At 37.2% G+C, this 24,884-nt stretch overlaps 1 protein-coding gene across 1 annotated transcript; it reads right to left on the bottom strand.

Moving 5' to 3' along the window:
- Positions 1-6,161: 6,161 nt before the first annotated feature.
- LOC113359757 (mitogen-activated protein kinase kinase kinase 17-like) lies at positions 6,162-7,229 on the bottom strand. The gene has a single exon (XM_026603340.1). The coding sequence runs from the start codon at positions 7,227-7,229 to the stop codon at positions 6,162-6,164; it is 1,068 nt and encodes a 355-aa protein (XP_026459125.1).
- Between the last annotated feature and the right edge of the window lie 17,655 nt (positions 7,230-24,884).

The raw sequence follows: 24,884 nt of genomic DNA, 5'->3' as shown, positions 1-24,884 counted from the left end.
TCTCGTTTATATGGATCTTCTCAATCTGCAAGCTCGTCGAGAAATTCTTGTATCCACTGATATATAATATTGAAGTGCTTGGAATTTGAGTGAAAACTCGAATTCTTGCTGAGATGAAAGGCACTCCGGTTGCTACAGTAAACGATGGACCTTTTTTGTTTCACACTGAGTTTTCTAACAAACCTATTCATCCATATCATCTCCTTGCAACTCTATGTACCTGCACTGTACTCTGCCTTTGTAGTAGACAATGCCACACATCGTTGTAACTTGGACTGCCAAGATACAACTCCCCCTGCATAGGTAAATAAGTAACCCGATGTCGACTTGAGACTGTCTTGAGCACCTTCCCAATCTGAATATGTGTAATCCACTAACTCTGGTTTATCACCACCATAACATAAACACATATTAGAAGTACCCTTAGATACCGTAATATCCATTTACTGCTTTCCAATGCTCTATACCAGGATTGGCTAGAAATCTACTTACAACTCCAACTGCATAAGCTATATCTGTCCTTGTACACACCATGTCATACATCAAACTACCAACTGCGGATGCATAAGGAATTTTCTCCATCTTTCGTTTTTCAACATCACTTACAGGACATTGATCACGAGTTAACTTAAAATCGTTTGGAAGTAGACAACTTATCGGCTCAGCCTTGTCCATGTTGAATCTTTTCAACACCTTATCAATATAGATTTCTTACGATAGAAACAACTTCCTTCCTTTCCTATCATGAGAGATTTGCATGCCAAGAATAGGCTTTGTTGCACCCCAAGTCTTTCATAGCAAAATACCTTCTCAAATCTGACTTCCGCCTGTCAATCTTTTTCTTATCTTTGCCAACAATAAGAATGTCATCAACATATAGAAAAAGAATAAGAAAATCACCATCAACAAATTTCTATAAGAATACACAATGATCTGAAGTTGTTCTCTTGTAGTCATGTTCCTTCATGAACGATTCAAACTCCTTGTACCATCTTCTAGGAGCTTGTTTCAAATCATGTAGACTCTTTTTTAGATTGCACACTATATGCTCTTTGCTTTTGACTTAAAAACCCTCGGGTTGTGCCATATACACATCTTCCTCCAACTCACCGTGAAGAAATATCGTCTTGACATCTAGTTGTTCTATCTCAATATCCAAACTAGCTGCTAATGCCAAGACAACCCGAATAGAAGGAAATATCACCACCGGTGAGAAAATCTCGTCAAAGTTAACACCCTTTCTCTGCTCATAACCCTTCACAACTAAGCGTTTTTTATACCTTGGTTGTGAGTTAGCATCTTCAATCTTGATTCTATACACCCACTTGTTCTTCAGAATTTTATGGTTCTCTGGCTTGTCGTCATTCTCATTCAAAGAGCCCACCTCTTCTTTCGTGGGTTTCAACCACTTCTGACTTTTAGGAACATTAGAAGCTTCTTCATAAGACTCTGGTTCACCTGCATCTGTGAGCATCACATACTCATGTGGTGTATACTTTGTTGAAGATAATCTAGGCCTGCTGGATCTTCTCAACTAAGCTTCTGGTTGTTGTTGTTGCACTTCTTGCTCAACATCACCCGCTAGAACATCTTCATCATTGTGTTCTTGTTCTTCATTACCATTACCATCAATATCATCATCGCGTTGTTCAACAGAATGAACGACTGGATTTGGATCCAAGATCATATCTTCTTGAAGTTTTGGCATTTCGATCTTCTCAAAGTCTTCAACAGTTTGGTCTTCAAGGAATACTGCATCCCTACTTCTGATAACCTTCTTGTCGACTGGATCCCAAAATCTATAACCAAACTTATCTGTTGCATTGTCTAGGAACACACACTGCTTCGCTTTATCATCAAGATTTGATCTCTGATCTTTTGGGATATGAACAAATGCCCTGCAACCAAATACTCTCAAGTGATCATAAGTAGGCTCTTTGTCTCTCCAAACCTTCTCTGCTACTTCTCCATCTAGCGGAAGGTGATTGATTGATCAAGTAGACAACAGTATTCATTGCTTCACCCCAAAAATGCTTTTGCAACTTGGAAGGAGATAACATGCATCTAATTCTCTTAAGAATAGTGTGGTCCATCCTCTCTGCAACACCATTGTGTTGTGGAGTCTTCGGTACTGATTGTTCATGACGTATACCCATGCTCTTGCAATACTCTTCAAGTAGCCCAATGTACTCTCCCCCATTTTCAGAACAAAGGCACTTCAAGGTTTTACATGTTTCTCTTTCCACAATGCTGTGAAACATCTTGAACACAGGAACAACATCATCTTTGGTCTTGATCGCATATGACCAAACCTTCCTTGGGAATCATCTATGAAAGTAACAAAATAAAAAGCACCACCAAGTGTTTTGACCCCTAAAGGTCTACATACATCAAAATGAAAAAAATCAATAATACCAGAATTGCGCTTGGGTAAATCTTTATGAAAAGAAACTCTAGTTTGTTTACCAACTAAACAATGAGTGCACTTACCCAATTGTGTACCTTTGGCCTTTGCCAAAACTTGTGTTTTGGTGAGGATTTGAATTCCGTTCTCACTAAGATGACCAAGTCTTCTATGCCATAGCTCGGAGGTTGAGTCTTTATCAACATCATTCAACTCACCTTTCAACACCTTCACTTGTGTCTTATACGATGTGCCACATTTCTTGCCTCTTTCAATAACCATGGAGCCCTTGGTTAGCTTCTATTTTCCATCACCTAAGTGGTTGTTGTACCCTTCATCATCTAACACTCCTGATGACATTAGATTCAAACGAAGATCTGGTACATGTCGCACATTTCTGGGAACCAATGTGCATCCAACACTGGTCTCAACCTTCACATCACCCATTCCTACAATCTTCGAAACACCATTGTTTCCCATTCTGACTGAACCAAAATCATCATCCTTGTAGGAGATAAACACATCTTCTCGATGAATAGCATGATATGATGCACCTGAATCCACTATCCACTCTGAATCGGAAACTGCAGAACTCATACATACATCATTACAATCAGAGAAAAAAATGATATCATCTTATGATGTGACAGCTGCTACATCTTGTCTTGTTTATCATTTCCTTTACCTTTCTTATGTTCTTTCTTCGGCTTCCTGCATTCATTTGAATAATGACCTCTCAAATGACAGTTCCAGCATTCAACATCTTTTTTAGACTTTGATTTACCCCTTGACTTGCTGCGACCAACCTGTCTTCTGTTTTTTCTTCTACCTCGATTCTCTGTAACAAGAGCTTCTAAATGAGATAATTCTGATGACCTTCTTCTAAATTCTTCATTCAGCAAACTGTTTGTTGCAACAGTCATGTTCAACTTCCTGTCTGGAGCAGAGTAACTAAGAGACATCCTCGATGGCTCCCAACTGTCTGGTAAAGTATTTAACAACAAATAAGCTTGAATCTCTTTAGGAATTGTCAGATCCATAAATGTAAGTTGATTCATGATACCTTTCATTTCATTTAAGTGTTGCGCCATGGAACTTCCTTCCTTGTATACCAACTTTCGAAGCCTTTTAAATAGAAGAGTTTTTGCATAAGGAGACTGTTGATCATATATCTGCTCTAACTTTGTCTACAAAGAATATGCTAGTTTCTCACTAGCCACATGATAAAAATAGAATCATCAATCCACTGACAAATAAAACCAACTGCTTTACGGTTAGTAACACGCCAAACTTCTTCATCTGTGTTCTCAGGCCTTACTCCCTTGCTCTCTATGGACCAAACTTTACTTTATAACCAATCTTCCATCTTCGCCTTCCATATCACATAGGTCTCACCGGAAATAACCATTCTATTACTAGTGTTAGCTTCCGTCATTGCACGAGATTAGCTCAACCCAAAAGCTATGATACCACTTGTTGGGGGAGACTTACAAATCCGAGCCGCTATGCGCAATACGAAAACTGCACAAGCAATGAAACACAAATGCGGAAAATAAACAAATACGACGATATAGAAAACAATCACACAACATCGACAATTACATGGAAAAACCCCTCCAAGGTGAAGGGTAAAAAACCACGGAAAAATCTTCCACTATAATCAATAATGGGTTACACACAATTCTCCCAATTTGGGATAACAATAACTTCAAGGTGCATATAGCACTTGGATAACAAATTTGCCTAATAACACCCACCACTACGGTGAATCAACAATTCATTCACCTAAATAGGTAAGATTCACTATCAATTGACAATAGCAAGAGCAAGGTATACTTACTACTAAGGTTTGAACAAACCCTAGATTTTCCCCCTTTGAAGAGATGTGGAAATTGATCAATCAATCTTCACCACATTAACCAATAGATCCTTAGACTACAACCCTTCTTCTTCCTCTTCAAAATTAACCCAAATCTCACCAAGAAATAAACTTTAATGGTAGCTTCACCTCTCTTTGTCACTCACTCACTCTCTCTGCCTCCTTTCTTTTCTCATAACTTGAGAAGATAATCCCGTGAAAACAAAACATCTCCTGATGCCTTGTTATAACCTAACATAGGCACTGCTATCTAGCTCTTCCCATTTTTTAAGGGGATACCCACTGTTGGGCCCATAAAGAGGGATAAGCCCAACAATAATTTCTTCTTTGCAGTTTCAATTGAAGAATCTGACTCAATTGAAGAATCTATCTCTAAAACAGTTGTAGGTACAGTAATAGTAGCAATAAGAAGATCAAAATAGGATCGTTAATTTTGTTGAGGGAAAGGAGGTAATTTCTATTTGAGTATAAAAGACGGAGAAATTTATCATAAAAAAGATGATTCTTATATGAAATTATCATTATTTATACTACGATCGAATTTGGTTCTCACGGTAAAGATATCATATCGAAAATTTTGATGATTTTGTTGTTGTTGTTAATGATGAAAAAAAAATTTAATCTTCTTTTATACAAATTCATCGTACCCATTATCTTCAAATATCTCAAATAAGCCAAAGAATCACACTGACATATATAATGAATTTCTTCACCATAGGAGCGGTGTCACGTCTACGACAACCAGGAATTTTATGAAGTTTTTTTTTTTTTTTGAAAGAAACCAAAATCATTTCAACTATAGATCAATAATCATTTTCTTAATTTAAAAAATCTAATCATAATGAGAAATTTAAGATCTTTATAATAGAAAGCGCGAGTCCCATTTTGATTTTGTTTTCGTCTATCGTTTTCATTAAAGGATTTGTTTGTGTTTCATCGAGACCAAAGAGAAAGAGTTTCTACTCCACAATCTCTACCTTAGGGTCACCGTCTACACGCGAGTTGCTTGCGCGCGGCTACATATCTTCCCGAGAAGCTAAGGTACGTGCATGAGGAATGGCCAATGAGGATATTCACGTCGCCTTGAGCAACTTGTAGTTGGCTACTAGCACGGTCGTTTCTCCAACTAAAAGTCCATTGGTTGAACCGAAGCGCCTCCTAAAATATCCTCCTCACACTTATTATGCAGCAAAAACAACAGTACTGAAGGTGACTGACCAAATGACTGCAGCTTAAAAGTTGCAATTAACACTGCCCTAGAAACTGTCCAAATCATAAAGTATCAACCATAAAAAAGAAGAGTCAGATTCTGACCCTGACTCTTTACAAAAGCAAATCTCCTCCTCCTCATGCCCCCAAAACCAAAAAAAAATATCAAAACCTTAGATTTCTTCTCAAAGTAATCCAATTATCAAACAACAACTAAGATCTTCATGATACATCAAATCATCAATCTCCTTTTCACAGTTAAGATTCTCAAATTGGTACAAAATTTTGGTAATATCCTTGTCTTCCCCATATATTCCTGACCTCAACCTTGTTTCTCACTTAACGAAGAAGAATTTGGTGTGTTATCGTACACCCTACTCATTCATTCCTTTTGATCATGATTCATGTATTCCAACTGTTGGACCCACACAAGATCTAATCTTCGTTATCAAGCTCCTACTGACCAGCTAAAACTGATACCGACAATTTTTCCAAGAATCTTACTTTCTAAAACGGAGTTTGTTATACTCAAAACCGCTCAATCAGGTCATAATTAATTTAAGATGAAAAAGAATTAGATAGAAATGATCCTAGTTAATTGAATACATGTTTCTAATTCTGATATTTACAGTTTAAATTAAAAAATTACAAAAATCGGGCTCATCTGAACTACTCTCTTCTTCTAACGTTGATCCAAGAATCTGAAAAAGACCAATTTGACCCATTCCCGGTGGCAATTTGCGCAATACGTTCTGACGGCGAGAGTGACCAGCTCGATTGATGATCGAACTGATAATCCGAAGATGATTCAGTTGAGTTGAAAATTGATGAATTTCCGCAATTCCATTCTGGGAAACCGAATGCACTCGTTGGTGAATCCTTTTGAGTTTGGATAGGTAATGAAACAGTGTCTGCACCGGCAATAAATGGATGATTTAGAAGCATCTCAGCCGTCCATCTCTTTAATGGGTCTCTAACAAAACATCTTCTTAAAAAATCCTTGCCATCTTCAGAAATTCCATTAGGTATCTCTGGCAATTCATCTTTGAAACCAATTCTGTATAATAAAGCACTAATGTCTGAATTTTCATTAAACCCCCAAGCTGGTTTTCCAGTAATCATCTCTGAAATTATACATCCAAGTGCCCATATATCAGATGCTGATTCAATCTCGTTCCTTGAAACTGATTCTGGCGACATATAAAGTGGGGTTCCTCTCAAACCAGGGACTTCTTCGTCTTTTTCGGAATTCGTGTCTGATTTTTTCGCTAACCCGAAATCAGCGATTTTTAATTCGGAAAATCCATTAGCAGAACAGCAGAGTAAGATATTCTGTAATTTCATATCACAATGAACAAACCCTTTCTGATGGATGCTCAAAAGCCCTTGAAGAATTGATTTCGAGTAAAATCGAACATGAGATTCTGATATTGAACCACCTGAATTTTTGAGTAGTTGAGCTAAATTACCTCCCGAAGCAAATTCTAGAAACAGATTGTATAATCTGTCACCATCGTTTTCAACAGTAAACCCATCTCCATAACAATTAAGAATTTGAGGACAATCCTTGAATTCGGTAAGAATTTCTTTCTCTTTCTGGAGCAAAGATGATTGAGAAGCTAATGAAGACTTGACGGCCATTAATGGTGGAAAATCACAGTAGTTTTTTCTTGGAGTTGCTAAATACACCGAACTAAAACTTCCTTTACCAATAACTTCTCCTCTATCCCACTCCATTCTAATCAATTTCTGCTATTAAGAATTTTCAATTGGGGTTGTTCTTCTGTTGAGTAGTCTTTATAAGTTTTCTCTGTTTCTATTTCAGAGAACAGAGCAAACTGCTAAACTGAGCTCTTTGGAAGGACTTCTATAAATAGAATGATTTTTTAGGGCATGAACTATGATGACAGCTTGAGCACGTGAGATGCGAGGATATTTCTTACTTGGTTTTCAAGTTTTCCTGGAGTATTATTTTGTGGTGGTTACATGGGGGTATTTTTGGGTCCTATATAAATCACATTGCAAATACTTCACACTAACAAGTACTCCCTCCGTTACTTTTTAATAGGCTGATTTGGTTTTTAGAGAAAATTAAGGAAATTAAGTGAATTAATCATTGAAAGTGGTCCTCACGACACTTGTCAATAAAAGAAGTGAAGTGAAGTGGTCCTCATGACACTTGTCAATAAAAGAAGTGAAGTGGAATGGTCCCCCATGACACTTGTCATCAAAAGAAGTGAACTGCAAGTGGTCCCAAAAAATTAAAGTAACATTTGACTTTCCCAATTTAGAAACTGGCCTATTTTTTTGAAATTTTTATTTATAAAAACTGGCCTATTAAAAAGTAACGGAGGGAGTATATGAATAGGGAAAATATGAATATTTATTGGTTGATAGCGATTTGGTAGGTTCCATAAAAGAACGACTGGCAATGGTTTCCAAATTCCAACAGTACAAGGCATTTGTTATATAGGCCGCTAGTGTATTTTGCAAGATTCTTTGTGCTCCCGATTCTTAAACGCCCATCTGTTAGACAAAGATGTGTGTAAATTTTCAGATTCAATAGAAGACCGAGTTAGGCCGATTCCTATACAAATGGGAAACATCACATTTTGTCATATATGCACCCATGATGGGTATGCCAAAGTGCCAAACGTATATGTCAATTATAACATATAGGCATACACGACAGACTTTCCAACGAACGATAGACTAGATGGTCAAACATCGCTCGCTGGTCATTCCAGCGCCAGCGCTAGTCATTACATCGCTCGCTGTTGGATCGAGACAAGAGAGAGGAGAGCACAAACGCGGAAGCACCCAAACGACTACATTGATTATCAATTCGGTATATTAATTCTCATGACTCAACAACCTATTTATAGTTTAACATACTTGACGACTACTCAAAAACACTTTCCTAATATAAACCAAACTCCAAATAAAGAACTCTTCTAGAACTAAACAACTTGTTCCTCAAGATACCTCGACTTCCAAATATAGTCTTGGTTTATTATTTCCAACATCCTCCCTTAAACCAAGACTGTCATTACTCTAAGCTTTCCACACACTGATCAAGCCTCACTTCAATTGAAACTTCCTTGAGAAAACATTCTCAACAATCCTTTGTAACCGATAAATGGTTCACTCTTCATTCCCTTTATTTCTTCAGTAGAATGTGGTCATTTAGAAAACAAGCCACCTTGCATATCACTCCGTCTCCTTTAGACCGATGATGGGAAATCACATTCCGTTGTCCCGATACTTTATGACACTAAAGCTTCATATAAACATTCCCTAACAAGCTCCAGAATCACAATATTCAACTTGCTAGCCGAACAAGCTCCGGAATCGCTATGGAGAGAACTCTATGAGTTGCGATCTTTCATTTGCTCATACTTGAAGAAACCAAGTCCACTTCTCTTCACAGGAGGAACACACACTCCTACTTCTTCTCTTCACAGGAGGAACACACACTCCTATCATACGCCTTACTTATACAACTCATGTTGCAATCAAAGAACAAAAGAACTAGCACAAAGGATAAGAAATGAAGCCAAAAATTATACCGATACTTCTCTTTCTTCACAACTTTGTTGTTCTTTCTTCTTCTCTTCTCAAATGCCACACTGGAATTGCTTCAATGCCTTCACCACAGGCATATGATCTTCTTGTTATATTAATGATACAAAGTTTGCCACACAATTCAGAATTATCACTCTTCTGAATTTGTAACAAATTTGCCTAACTTCCGTGCATAATTTGAATTTACAACTAACCTCTTATCAATAGTCTTGTTATAACTCCGAATCACCACAATCATTTTCATCACCATGTTTGAGTTTAAACTCCAACGTAATACCTTCCTCCCTTAAGCTCAAACTACGCCAAACTGATACTTTACCAAACATGAAAACATACCCATCATAGTACGTGCTGAGATTATTAGTCCCACATTGTTGGGCACTCTAGGATCTTGCGGTTTATAATTATTTAGGGTCTCTCCACTAATTTCCAATTGGTTTTGAGTTGGATGCCCGTATTCTAACATGGTATCAGAGCGGGCTATTTGTGACGAGTCTTTGACCGCGCCCTTACTCCGCGTCACCTGATTTAATTGTCCACGTGTTAGACCCAACGAGGCTACACGTGAGGGGGCTTGTTGAGATTATTAGTCCCAAATTGTCTGGGCAACTAATATCCTGCGGTTTATAATCTCTTAGGGCCTCTCCACTCATTTCCAATTGGTTTTGAGTTGGATGCCCGTAGACTTTAATTTGGTATCAGAGCTAGGCCCGTGTGTGAGTAGGCCCAACGGTCACCGCACAGCGTAGGTCCACATGTTAGACCCAACGAGGCTACACGTGAGGGTGTGTGTGAAGGATAATAGTCCCACACTGTTAATGTCCCCTTAATAAACTTAAAATATAACATGGAAGGGCCACTCCACTCATTTCCAATTGGTTTTGAGTTGGATGCCCGCAGACTTTAATTTTGGTTTTGAGTTGGATGTTTTGAGTTGGATGCCCGTACTCTAACATGGTATCAGAGCCAGGCCCCTCTCAACGCTACCCGTGTGTCTGTGGTTTTCTTATCCCCGCACGTGTGCGTCTGTGGCTTCCGTGCCACTCCGTATCCCTACCAGTGTGTGTCTGTGGCTTCAGTTCCACTGCGTTTGTGTATCCCTAGTCGTTGAGGGGGGATGTTAAATAGTACCACATCGCCTAGGGCATCCTACGTCTCGCGCTTAATAAGCCTTGGGAAATCCTAACCTTGCAAGCCGGTTTTCGAGGTTAGTTAGGCCCATGGATTTCTAACATGGTATCAGAGCAGGCTATTTGTGTCGAGTCATTTGACCGCACCTTTACTCCGCGTCACCCGAATTATTGTCCACGTGTTAGACCCAACGAGGCTACAGTGAGGGGGCGTGCTGAGATCATTAGTCCCACATTGTTGGGCACTCTAGGATCCCGCGGTTTATAATTCTTTAGGGCCTCTCCACTCATTGCCAATTGGTTTTGAGTTGGATGCCCGTATTCTAACAGTACGTAACATTACCTTCTTTTTTCCGACACTCGTGTCACATTCTTCATTTCTGTAATTTTTCACGAGCAGCTAAGGTGCAATTTACACCCAACAGATTGTCGCTCCTATAACAACTGACCCTTTCTTCATCAAACGCCAGTCCATCTTAAGAACATCCAACATCCGTTGATAACAAAACGTTGCTCCTATTCTGATCTAGTCATAATCAACTTGCTAGAGTTCTCTCTTCCACCTCGGCAATAGTAATCCATATTTTCCATCAAAGGAAATCAATGGCGTCAAGCTTATTTTCCGTCACTGCTTCTCGATCTCAAAACATCACCGATCCTCAAACTCAAACTAGTTCAGTTCCGTTCATCATCAGAAAACTTAGCTCAAATCTCTTCCATGTCTCCTTCTTGAATTCGATTCCATTAATTTCCATTACCACCATAATCACCGAGCACCATCACAGACTCGAAATAACAGAGAACAAACAGTTACTTCTTCTCCTTCGAACATCACTTCAAAAATACTTTCAACAATTCACGGATAAGGCAACAATAAACAATATCCAAACTCCATCATATGCTGCAGCCGAACCCTGTTCTCGTCACCATTGTCAACACCTACTGCCAATAACGGCAGCAACAACCTTGATTCCCTGTCCTTGTACAGCTCGAGCATCCTTGCTGCCTTCAACTCCACTAACAACAACTAACAGTCCTCAATTGTGATCATTGTGATCAATAAAGGCAGCATGGACCTTGTAAATCTCGCCCCATAAGCTTTCTTCATTCTCTTGCTCAAATTTACAAATCTGCTACAACACTTGATTCACACAGATTTGGAACTAAACCAATCACCAAAACTTGCAACGACAACTTACAACTCATTTTCCTGACCACATTACTGCCTTAATCAAGTTCAGTTCCATTCCGAACTTCATAACACCTTAGAACTTCAACCAGCAATCCAACGACAGACCCAATAATTCTCCAACAATCTCCTCTGAATATTGTTTATACTTCTTGAACCCTAACACGGCTTCACAACAGCACATCTTACGTCTTCTTTCCAGCAAAAAGAAAACGCCACTTTATCAGAAATTTGCGCAGCAACATCTCTTTCAATGAAAACAATACTCTACCACCGAAAAACTTATGAATTTTCTCCAGCTCTTTCTCCTTATCCTCTCTCTTCCTCTCACCTTGCTCTGATACCAATTGTTGGACCGAGACAAGAGAGAGGAGAGCACAAACGCGGAAGCACACAAACGACTACATTGATAATCAATTCGGTGTACTAATTCTCATGGCTCAACATCCTATTTATAGTTTAACAAACTTGACGACAACTCAAAACACTTTCCTAACATAAACCAAACTCTAAATAAAGAACTCTTCTAGAACTAAACAACTTGTTTCTCAAGATACCTCGACTTCCAAATATAGTCTTGGTTTATTATTTCCAACACTCGCTGATCTGATCATCGCTTATCAGTTCCTCATCCAATGGCTACCATTTTTTCCTCTATAAATACCTAATTTCAAACTCATTTCAACTCACACCAGAATTTCTAAATCTCTATAGAATTTCTCAATCTCCAATTCTTTTCATCACTCTTCCAATTCCTCAGAGAGTTTTTAATCGTGCAAATGTGCAAAGTGAAATTAGGAGAAGTCAATTTAGGAGGCGAAAACCAAAATTCACCACTGCAGAAGATGAATGTATTTGAAGGAATTATATTTCTTTTACTGAGACTTTATTCGGAGATGCATTTCATCCCCAAAATCAATCGTCATGTTTCAGAGTTGAGTCAGCGCTTCACTAAAATCAATCAAGAAGTTACTAGGTACGTTGTTTTACTTCTGCAAGAAGGTCCAAATTTGAGGAATGGTGAAACCATGATAGAACTTCAACAAAGATGTCATGTGGAATATCGTCGCATCTACGAAAAAGGCTTCCAATTTGGAAGTTGTTTCGAGATTTTAAGATATTTTCCCAAATATTGTCCAATATTTATGTTTTAATTTCTCAATTGTCCACTTAAGTTCTTATGTTTTAATTTCTTAATTGACTAAGTATTAAGTTTTCGTATTTATTTAAACTATTAAATGTATCTCAAATGTAAGATTGGATTAAGAATAGAATTAAGCTTAATTTTCAACGATACTCGTTAAATTTTCAAATTCATTAAACTTCGATATAATCATTAATAGTCATTTTACATGACATAAAACTAAACAATAATAATTTGAAATATAGACTTTAAAAATAAAAATTTGGGACAATGTTCTTTATCTTGTTAATCTTTTTCATTTCACCAAACTTCCAATCAATGCGTTCATGAACGAAGTTTCCTTTGTTTATCTTCTTCTTTGGCTTCAAATTTGTTTTGCCTTGATTTTCCTTTCCTTGAACTTTTCTTTGCCTTTTCTTAGTTGCGGTTTTGACTTGGTTAATATCCAAAACTCGAAGACTTCTTTGCTTCTTACCTATTTATTTATAACTATCACATATGTTCTTAACGGCACCTTCAAGCACTACTCCGGAAAAATCAAGTTGTGTTGACTAATCAAGTTGGGTTTGAAACTATGTCATTTGGGAAAATTCGAAAAACTAAATTAGATCGAGAAACAGAGAAATAGAGAATAGATTAAGAAAGAGAAAATTTGAGAAAATTGTTTACAAAATTTTTTTGGGGTAAGTTCTGAGTTTGAAATACCTATTTATAGCGATAAAGAACTAGCCGATGGCGTTAGAGTCAATAACGAGCGATATTCATGGCAACGCTGGCGATAAAGACTTTATCATTGGCATTATTGTCAATATCGTTCGCTAGAATCTCCGTCGCTCAGTGGTTTTCACATAGTGGCGCAACTCATTTTCCATGCCACCTGGTATGCCAAACAACATTTTTTTGGCATGCGCATAAGAATATTCCTTAGTGTGACACCTCTGGGAAGGACTATCAATGGGGTACAATGTTTGGGTTCGTTGGATATTTAAAAATGCTTGAAAATAAATTAGTTTTGTGTTTTTATTTAGGAGTGGAGTGCGTGGCTAGAGGTGTAAATTGGGACAGGCCAGCACGTTTAAAGCACATCACAACACGTTAAAATTCGAGCACTACACGGCACAACACGTGACCGTCCCAGCACGGGCACAACACGTTTGTTCAATGTGTTGTGTTGTGCCAGAAAAATAGGCACACCGACACAGCACAGCACGCGACACGTGTTAGCACACGGCACAGCACAGTACGCGAAGAAATCACGCCACGTCATGCGTAAAATACTACACAATACACCACATTTGAAGCGTATTTCACAAAAAAATCATTGTTTTAGCCAATTTATGACATTTTGTTTTCGTTATGCTAATTTATTTTAATAACAATACATGTACTAACTAAAATATCTCAAAAATATTTATTTTGGAGAACATAAAATAAGTGTGCTAGCACATCCCAGCACGGCACAACACGTTTATTTTTCTGCCACAACACAGCACGCACGCCATTTAGCACAGCACAACACTGTCATCACAGCACGTCTGAATCTCTGGCACAACCCAGCACATCACGCTAAGCACGTGACTTCGTGGGACGGGTTGTTCCGGGACGGAACGTTTTACACCTCTATGCGTGGCAATGTCCCGTCATTTTTTAACTTCAGTCTACAAAGTACTAATAACAGTTTTACTGAAATAAAGTACAATTTTAACTCTGCAAAGGTGTGACTCTTGTTAAACATCATGGATATATATGCTGAGGATCAACAAACTTATAATTAGTTACAAACCCTGTGTAAATAACGAAGATCAATTTTAGAATTAAGCTTCAAGGTTTCAGTTTTTTCACTTCTCTTGGTATCATGTAAACTCTCATTATTAGCGAACTAGCCAAAGCCACTGATCAGATCCCCCTACTTTTAGACATTTCCGAACCTTCTTGGGGAATTATTCCTTTTAGGTTTGAAGTCATGTGGTTCTTGGAGAGTGGATATACTGTAAAACTTTGTTTTTACAAACTCTTGGAAGATTGGTGGCTTTCTTTCTGTTTAGCAGGTATGTCGAACGTTGTGCTTCAACTGAAACTGAAAAAATTACAAGAGAAGTTGAAAGTTTGTAACAAGGAGATATTTGGCTACACAAACATAAAGTTGAATTATATTCTCTCTGGAATTCATACTCTATATGGGCTGGCTGAAGACAACATCCTCTCAAATGAGGAGTGGAAGTACAACTGCAAAATAATGCTGACTTTGAGAAGATTTCAAAAATGGAAGAGACCTCTTGGAGAATCAAATCAAACACTAAATGGTTACAATAAGGAGATAGGACTACCTCTTTTTTCATAAGTATTGCTTCATCTAAGAGAAGACACAACAGAATCAGGCAACTCTGCATTGGAAGTGAATTGGTGTCTGAGAGAGAAAACCTGCAGGAGCATATAGTAGATTATTACAAGACCCTTTTTACCGGGGAGGATATTATAAGATCAGATTTAGAGGGTATAATATCTAACAATATCACATTTATGGAGGCCGCAATTTTGGATGTAGATTTGACTGAAGAGGAGGTTTTTTATGTCATAAGGGATTTAGGCAATGACAAGGCCCCTAGACCAGACGGTTTCCTTACAATCTTTCTCCAGAAGTGTTGGCATTTCATCAAGGAAGATATCATGGGTACTGTGAATGAATTTTTCACCTCACGTACCATTAAATCATAAACGTAATTCTACTTTTGTACCTAAAATGAACCATATTGAGGCTATTAAAGATTGTAGACTTATCTTCCTATTGACTAACTAGTGTCTACAAGATCATTGCAAAAGTTTTAGTTATGAGGCTTAAACTTGTTATGGATAAACTTATATCTCCAGTACATAGTGCATATATTCTGGGAAACAAATTATTGATGGTACCTTAATTGCAAATGAACTGGTAGATTCCAGACTTAGGTCTGAGAATGCTGGAACTGTGAGTAAATTTAATCTTGGGAAGGATTTTGACATAAATAATTGGAGATATCTTGAATATGTGTTAGATCAAATGGGTTTCAACAGGAAATGGTATAAGTGGTTGAAATTTTGTTACTCTACTTCATGTTTTTCAGTACTTATAAGTGGATCCTGTTTTGGATACTTCAATAGTTCAAGAGGTGTCGGACAAGGTTGTCCAATCTCTTTTCTTTTGTTTAATATTGCAATGGAGAGTTTCTCAAGATTCATGGATAGAGATGCCGATCAAAGCTTGTTTAGCGGTTTCTATATCTCTCCATCAAGCATATTGTTAACCAACTTTTTTATGCAGATGATACTATATTTTTTGTAGATCACAAAAAAGAGGAGTTGCATAAATTTTTTTCAGCTTTACATTATTTCGAGTTCATTGTTGGTTTGAAGGTGTACTCTTCTAAAACCAGGCTTATTGTTGTTGTAGATGTACCAGATTTACCTGTTTGGGCTAAATAATTGAGTTGCTTTATTGATAGCTTACCTTTTATGGACATACGGACGCCGCTTTGTGCCAAGTATGGCTCAAAAGGAATTTAGGGTCCAATCATAGAGAAGTTTGATGCTAGATTATCCATTTTGAGAAGGATATATTTATCTAAGTAAGGTGAACTTGCACTTTTAAAATGTATCTTATCCTCTTTACCTACTTATTATTCTCATTCTTCAAGGCTCTTATTTCTGTCATTAAGACTCTCGAGAAGAAGATGCGTAACTTTCTGTGGGAATACAAGGAAGGTGAAAAGATTTCACGCTTAGTTAATTTGGACCTGGTCCGTGCTACTAAAGAAAAAGGTGGGCTAGGTGTATGTAATATTAGATCAATTAACTTAGGCATGTTAGCTAAATGGGGTTGGAGATTTGGTGTCGAGAATAATAAGCAGCGGTACAAGATTATAGTAGATAAATACGGGTATGATTTCTCATGTTGGCTATCTGGAAAAGAAAATCAAACTTATGGAGTTTATTGTTGGCGTGTTATTGCTAATTCAGCGGTGTCGATCGGTGAAAGCTTCACTCATTTTCTACATTCAGGCAAGGAGACTGCATTCTGGAATGATATCTGGTGTGGCCAAATCCCATTAGCCATTGTCTGTCCTAAACTTTACAAGTTGTCTAGAAACACAAATATTAAGTTCGCAGACGCGATATCTTTTGAGGGAGCTGGAAGTTTAAATTCAAACATGTTCAAATATTTTCAGAGGCTTATGAATATGCTGCTCTTCTTCCTCTTATAGGAAATACTCCTCCAACTCTAGATAGCATGTCACATATTAGGAGATGGTCACTTCATTCTTCAGGTGTGTTTTACGTTAAAACTATATATGCAAAATTGTTGGAGTTAGCTGGATTGGATAATTTTCCATCTCTATTCATTTGGAAGGCACCAATACCTCCTAAGATAAATCTCTTTGTTTTGAGATTAATTCATGGCAAGTTAAACACAAAAGATGTGCTGCAACACAAAGGAATTGAGCTACATAGCTCTTGTGTACTGTGTAGAGATGATTTGGAAAACCAAGGTTGTCTTTTCTTACACTGAAAGGTTGCGTGCAGAGTACGTTAAATGTTGTTGCTAAGTAATTACTATGCTTGGGTCACTCCTATAATGGTAATGATGTTAACAATTTGTTGCGTTTGGGTCACTCCTAGTCTGACAGAAATCTTCTGGTCCTTATGGAAGGAACGTAATAGTCATGCCTTTGATATCAACCATACCTTGAAGAAAGATGATGATCTAATTAATGAAGCAAAGACAACAATCTTTCTTTGGGTTGCAGCTGCTGGGAAAAGAGTCCAAGTTAACTTTTCCATTTTGGTGATCAAAGATCGGGATAATTTATTCTCGTAATGTGATTTTCTTCCTATCTTTTTCCACCTTTGGAAGCCCTATGCATGTTCTACCTCTATAATACATCTCTCTTTTCCGATCAAAAAAAAAAAAAACTCCCATTACTACGTCCTTGATTTGATTAGGGAAGTACATATAATCTTTGATTTCAATTATTTTATTTAGGTCTTCCAATGTATCACGGAGCATCAATTCACTGTCCCATTGTACTTTGGAAAATTGATTCAAAAAAGTCATATTATTGTTAAAAGAATTGAAACATTCTTAAAGCCAACATTATAATATTTCTCTGAGTGCGTTTTCAGTCTCCTATTGTAGTTGTAAGAAATCTAGCATCCCGCATTTAACATTCAAAACAATTAACAAAGAACTAATATAACTAAAGAGAAACATAGTAACAGGACACAAGTATGTACGTGTTTCGACATGATTACATATGTCTATAGGAGAAAGAATATTTGTTCTTATTAAGTTTATGAAGATTACAAGTTGCTAGGTTAAGGGAAAATATTTTGATCTGGAATCTTCAGGACTCTAGGATATCTGGGATGTGACATAGGCTGGACTTAACCACAGTTAGGTAACCAAATTTTTGAATCCCTCCCGCATCTTTCAAAAATATTCCAATATATATATTTTTTCCAAATTTCGTTTGCACAGTTTAGTCATTAGTAGGTTACTAATTTGTGTGAGAGATAGACACGAAGAGCATTGTGTATGATAGTATGTTGAACGACCTAAACTAGTTTCATTTCTTGCTCAATTCTACTACTAGTTTGGTCTTCAAATCAATAAATTCTAAATTTACTACTGCCTACTCAAAATCCATTCTTTTTCTCTTTTACTTCAACCAAATAAAAAAAAATCATCATATGGTTACCCTCCCAAATCATTAAATTTATAAATTACAACAACCGAAGATGGGTATCACGGTCGAATCTTCCGAGGTTGGATTGAATTGCTAGCAAAGGTTTTATCTACATCATTTTTGCATTAGGTTGTCTTTTTAGTCTTCTGAAACCAACTTCCTTCAACTGGGTCACTCCCAAATTGACACAAGTTGGTGAAGTAACCCACCCTGATAATTATGATGAACTCTAACGAGGTAAAACATGAATATAATCTACTATGTCCTGCCATTGTATGATACATTTATATGTACTAGATGATATGCATATACTAAGTACTCATTAAACACCATACCCTCTCTTCTCACTTACATACAAACAACACATCAGTACTAAAATAAAACTTTTCCGGCTAATTTCTAATATCATTGACTTGAAACTCTTGCAGATGTAAATGCTTTTCAATGTAAGAAAGAAGGTATTATTATTTTCAATGTCATCATATATGGTATTTATTACGATGATCTGGAGATGGAATCAGGTGGTTAGAGACCGAGACATCTTATTGAAACTTTCAGTGCTTCTATAGCCATGAAGGTGTAAGAAAGAGGACACTAGGTTTAATACCTAGGAACCTATATATATGTCAGCATACCACAAACAGAGCATTGCAGTTACCCAATTTTCACCAAAAATTTGAGATTAAATCCAAAATTGATGGAAGAGAAGTTGTCATACGAGATACAAATACAACAACTCGTTAAACATAATCTTTCGAGGATGTAGATTAAAGACCTTGGCACCAGGAATCTGAGAATCCATTTATTTGGTAAAACTGAATATATGAAAGTTAGTTTACAAATTCGGTTAGTTAACTGGAGTTAAATCCACAGTTAGCTGATGTCACATCTCGATAATCCTAGAGTACTGCTAGTTCATTTTTCATCTCACATTCTTTTCCTAGGTTAAGCTATGATTCTTTCAAGAACACTTCTCAGTTTAATTTCTCCTCACTCTCTATCTTTTTAAGAATGTACCTACTCTTCATAGCTTAACCTAGTATTCATTGACGATGTGCTTATACAACTATGTTATAGTGTCAAACATGTATATCAATGTCGGTGCGCCTCCATCGGGTGGTGTGGCCCGATCTCCCCATTGTGTTGTTCCCAGTATACTCTCTACATCTCCCAACGTAGTGATTGTCGCGACGCGAACTTGGAGTGTCTTGCAAGTCTTCACTTATCGAGACCCACACCGTTCTGGTCTTCTGATCACTTTACGAGTGCCTTGTCAGTGACACTTAATGTTTGGTCTCCCATTTCAAATTCAACCGATCTTCTTATTTTCTTTCCACGTGTCGTGTTTCTGGATCATTGTGGTAGATACCTTGATTGTCGTGTTGGACCTTCAAGGAAGATCTAGTGCTTTTTATCTTTTTATCTTTTTTTTTTTTGAAGCATTGGTGCTTTTTATCCTACCTCGATGACTCGGCTCTTCAGATGCTGCTATATGTCATATTTTACCATTACACCTTTATTACACCAAAAAAATAAAAAAAAAATAAATAAAAAAAAAGAATTTGTAATGCACCCGTTGTATGAGAAGCTCCCGCGAATGGGGTGACGGTCAAGGTATCGATGGCGATCCAAGGAAATTAGAGTTAAACAGTAGGCGATGCCATGGTCCCACGGAAGAAGCTACTCAATGAACTGGTCGTATGTTTGAGTATGATTTTAATATTGGATAGGTATCTCTGCTACATTATGACTGCAGAAAGATATTGTCATGGCATGAGCTTCACACTTGGAGTTTTTCTTGAATATATAATAAACTATTAGGTAGGTGTTAAAAATCAAAATAAATCTGGTACCAAATGAGCTGGTAGTTAGGGCTTGGTGTACTTAAACAATTTTGGTAGTCGATCATATCTCGTGGGGATGCAAATCAAGAGAATAAAATCCGCTCAAAATTAAGTAGGAGCAGTGGAAGATCTTGATAGATGTATGCTTAATATGTCTGCGATACTGAGGCCTACATCCATGCCATGTCTTTACATCAATTCATTGGCCTTCTTAAACTGAGGTAGCCCCTTTGGCGACTCTGAATACAATGGACACCACAAACAATTTCAACAAAGAAAAAGAAAAAGCTTGTCTTAGGAGGAGAACATACAGACACATATTCTCTCTCTCATAAGAATAAGGAATCGGTGTTAACTCAGTCTTCATCTAGTCGAATTCCTGAAAGCAAATTTTAATCTGATCAGTTTTTTAATATCTTGCATGTTTTAATCTTGTCTGTTTAATCTTAATTTCATTTTAATTTGATCCAATTTGTTCTTATGTTTGTCTAATAGGTTGACGCTGCACTTGGACGGACACCTAGAGGTCGGAGTGGTTTTGCCTGACAATATGTGTTTCATCTTCTTATACCCTGCTTTGATGAGATACGTGAAGATCTGGATTTAATCTGTCTGAATATTTACACCTTTTCTCACTTAATCTATTTGTTTATCCTTGATTATATTCTCTCTCTGTCCCTTCCTCGACTTGTTTATCTCTGAAAACTTTCTCTCTCACGCTAATGGATTCAATTAAATTATGCAGCCGTAATAACTATAATCTTTTATTCATTTGCTGCAAATTTGACAGACTTTTGAACAAGTGTCCAACATTCACCCATCATCAATACGGTGAACTCCTTTATTCTTTAGGTATCATTCTAGTTTTCTCCTCCTCTTTATTACCCATCTCTCTCTGCTCTTTTCATGACATAAAAAACCAACACTCGCTTCAACCCCAAGGTATAATAGAAAGCACAGTACTTTATGCAAGGCTCAATGCCTTAAAGTTACCTGAGATATCTGCTGAAGATCTGATTCAAGGGGCGGCTCAGTGGACATTCTGCTTTCTAGGAAAGGTTTATTCTTCTAAAACTTATACAGTCACTGAGCTAGATAAGGAGTTAAAAAAGTTATGGATCAAAAGTAAAGACATCTTCATTAAAAAAAAAGAGGATGGTTCTTTTATGATAAAGTTTTACACGTCAGAAGAATATGAGACGGTTCTCAAGTTCCGTCCTTGGTTCATAGAGGGTGATTTTCTAGCTTTGGTACCATGGAGCCCTTCAATTTCAAGGCACACAGTTGATCTAACAAAAGTCCTTCTTTGGCTTCGTTTATATAACATGCAACTGGAGTTTGCATATCCACCAATTGTGCAAGGAATTGATGCTGCTATGGAAGAAGTGAAAGAGTTGGATCCACCGGATTGCATAGTTCCAAAGGGCAAGGTACAAAAGGTGTTAGTACTGGTTGATGTAAGAGATCCTTTGAGAAGAGGATTCTGGCTCAAAAATGCAGTAAGTGAAGATGTATGGCTACGTATCTTTTATAAAAAGCAGCCTTTCAACCTTTGTGGATACTGCTATACTATTGACCACAAAGATAATGAGTGTGATATGATTGCAAATTTTCTACTCCAACAACAAAGGGGTTATCTATCACCAAGCTCTATCATGGATCCTCCCTCTTGGATTTATCCTGACAATCGGGGTGTTAGAGTGACTGCTAATCATCCTCAAGTTCAACCTACGCTGGAGTCTAAGCATCAACTGGAAGATAACATGCATACAGAGGATTAAAATTAGCATGCAATCATCCCAATAGTGCTAAATGAAGTAAAAAATCCACATGCGGACAAGGCTAGTGATGACAATCAATCTTCTAGGAGGATGTTGACAACTGCTCAAGGCCATCACAACTCAGCTCAGTGTATCACACAGATAGTTGACTCGGTGGTCCCTGCTATTCCAGTCACAACAGTTGAATGCAATCCACAAGGTATGTTACAAGTTATTAATAGAGCAAGAGAAAGAGAGGACATGTCTGAGAGAGACGGTAAAAGGATACGAATGGAAAAATGAGGTCCTAGCTCAGTCCCTGATTCTCATCTAAATGTTCAAATCGATAACCTACAATCTAGTCAAGGTGGGAATCATCAAGATCACTTTATCTTTGATACTTTGAATCGTAATCCAGGAAATCATATGGCCCTTCTTAAATCCTATTTGGCTATGGGTGAGTTTGATCTGTCAATGGATGATTTTAATGCTGAAAACATAGATCCAGATAATATTGGAAATCCTAGAGTTTTTAAAGAACCAATTCAATCCCTCTTTCGCCACTTTGAAATGAATCAAACAAGCTATCAACCCTCTAGCTCCAATAATTCAACAGCAGGAAACATCCGTGTGCTTTTATATGATCAATCACCAACTGTTAATTCTCATCAATCTTATCATGGAACAGTGTCAGAACAAAATTATGCCAGATCCCTCAGAGGCAAAGCTCCAAGTATGGCTCAAAAGGTATTATACAATCTTCTATCTCAAAACTCAAATTTCAACCTTGTTAATTTTTTCATTTTCAGTTATCTAAATATCAATCCTCAGTACTACCTCATTGCTTGTTTGAAAATGAAATTACTAGCTTGGAATGTTAAAGGTTATGCAGCTAAGGACACTAGAGATTATCTAGGAGAAATTATTAAGAAGCATAATCCTGATCTAATTTTTCTATCAGAAACAAAAATTAGCGCTGAAAAAGCTAAAAAAAATTCTCAGAGATACTCTTATCCAAATGCTTGGTATGTTAGCTCAGTAGGTCTTTCAGGAGGTCTAGTAGTTCTTTGGAAAAATGGTTTTCCTTGTGAAGTAGTTTGCAGTGCAGATAATATGATTCATCTGTTAATTCAATCCAACCCGTCTAAAGAAGAATGGCTTCTATCATGTGTGTATGGATCATCTCATTCTGATTTGAAAAAATTACAATGGGATTTTTTGAAAGATCTCAGTGATAATGTTTTTCAACCATGGATGATTTTGGGGGATCTTAATGTCCATTTACATAACAAAGGACAGAGATCTAATAATAATTCTTTGGATAATTAGGTAAGGAATGTCATAGATTCAGCGGGTTTAATGGACTTAGGATTTATTGGCTCAAATTATACGTGGTCAAATAGGACTGATGGTGAAGGTTATAGAAGAGCTAGAATTTATTTTGCTCTTCATAATGCTTCATGGAAAATACAATATCCTAACTCTCAATTACATCATCTTCCTTTTAGAGCTTCGGATCACTGCCCTATTCTTCTTTATACTGAGGAACATTTTCATAAACCAACAAGAGCCTGGAAATTCTACAAATGTTGGTTAAGGGATCTGAATACTATAATTAACTCATGGAATAATCAAGACTCAAATTAAGTTTAAATGACAAACTCAATCATACAAGAAGGAAATTAGCAAAAATGGTGCAGAGAGGACTTTGGGAAGATAAGTGATCATTTGAAGTACTATGAAAGTAACTTATCTCAACTTCAGTCTCTTCCTTATAGTCCTGCCACTAGTCGCCAAATTCAGGAAACTATATATAGTTTAAAGCATTGGGAAAAAATAGAATCCGAATTCTGGCATCAAAAATCAGGGGATCCCTGGGTTAGGGATGAAGATAATAATACAACGTACTTTCATGTTAAAGCCAATAGAAGAAGATCACGGAATAACATTACCGCTCTTAGAGATCCTTCAGAAAGATGGTGCCATAATAGACAAGATCTAGAAAACCTGCTAAACCAATAATTTTCATCTATATCTACATCTACAGCTCCAAAGTTTCAGGAATCTTCTTTTCATATGATTCAACAACTGGTATCTCAGGAAGATAATGAAAAACTGTTAACTGTTCCAGACAAAGAAGAAGTGTATAACACTTTGATGAGTATGTCTAGTTGGTCATCTCCTGGACAAGACGGCTTCCCTGCAGGATTTTATCAATCCCAATGGAATGTGGTAGGAGATGATATCACTCACATGGTGCAGCATTTCTTTGCTACAAAAAGACTACCAGATTCAATTAATCAAACAATTATCTGTTTGATCCCTAAGACCCAACATCGTGCAACCCCTTCAGATTATAGGCCAATTGGTCTATGCAATTGCTCCTATAAAATAATATCTTAGTTAATTGTCATCAGAATGAAGTCTCTCATGGATAAGATTATTTCACCAGCTCAGGTGGCATATGTTCCTAAAAGACTAATCAATGATAACATTATCCTGGCTCAGGAGTTAATTCACTCAATGAAGAAATCGAAGAAGAAAGCTCCTTTAGTGGCTATTAAGCTAGACATGTCGAAAGCCTTCGACAGAGTAGAATGGACTTTCATCGATAATATGCTTCTTCATTTGGGTTTCTGTGAGGAATAGAGACAAATTGTGCATCAATGTATTTCCACATCTTCGATTTCCATACGACTGAATGGTAGTCCCTGTAAATATTACATTCCAACAAGAGGATTAAGACAGGGAGACCCATTGTCTCCCTATATTTTCATTCTATCTATGGAAAATCTCTCAAAGTCTTTGGAGGCAGCCCAAAATACTGGCAAAATTCAAGGCATAAGTACATCACAGTCTTCGACGCCAATAAATCATCTTTTATTCGCAGATGATTGCTTAATGTTTTTTCAAGCCTCAGATTCAGGTCTCCAAATTATTAAAGATATCTTAGAACATTTTGGAAGCATTTCTGGCCAGATGATTAATTACTCAAAATCATCAGCCTTCATCTATGGAGA

This window comes from Papaver somniferum, chromosome 3 (assembly GCF_003573695.1).
Source record: "Papaver somniferum cultivar HN1 chromosome 3, ASM357369v1, whole genome shotgun sequence".
In the NCBI taxonomy this organism is placed as follows: domain Eukaryota; kingdom Viridiplantae; phylum Streptophyta; class Magnoliopsida; order Ranunculales; family Papaveraceae; genus Papaver; species Papaver somniferum.
The sequence above is the reverse complement of the archived record's forward strand: the minus strand, read 5'-3'. Positions and strand labels throughout refer to the sequence as shown.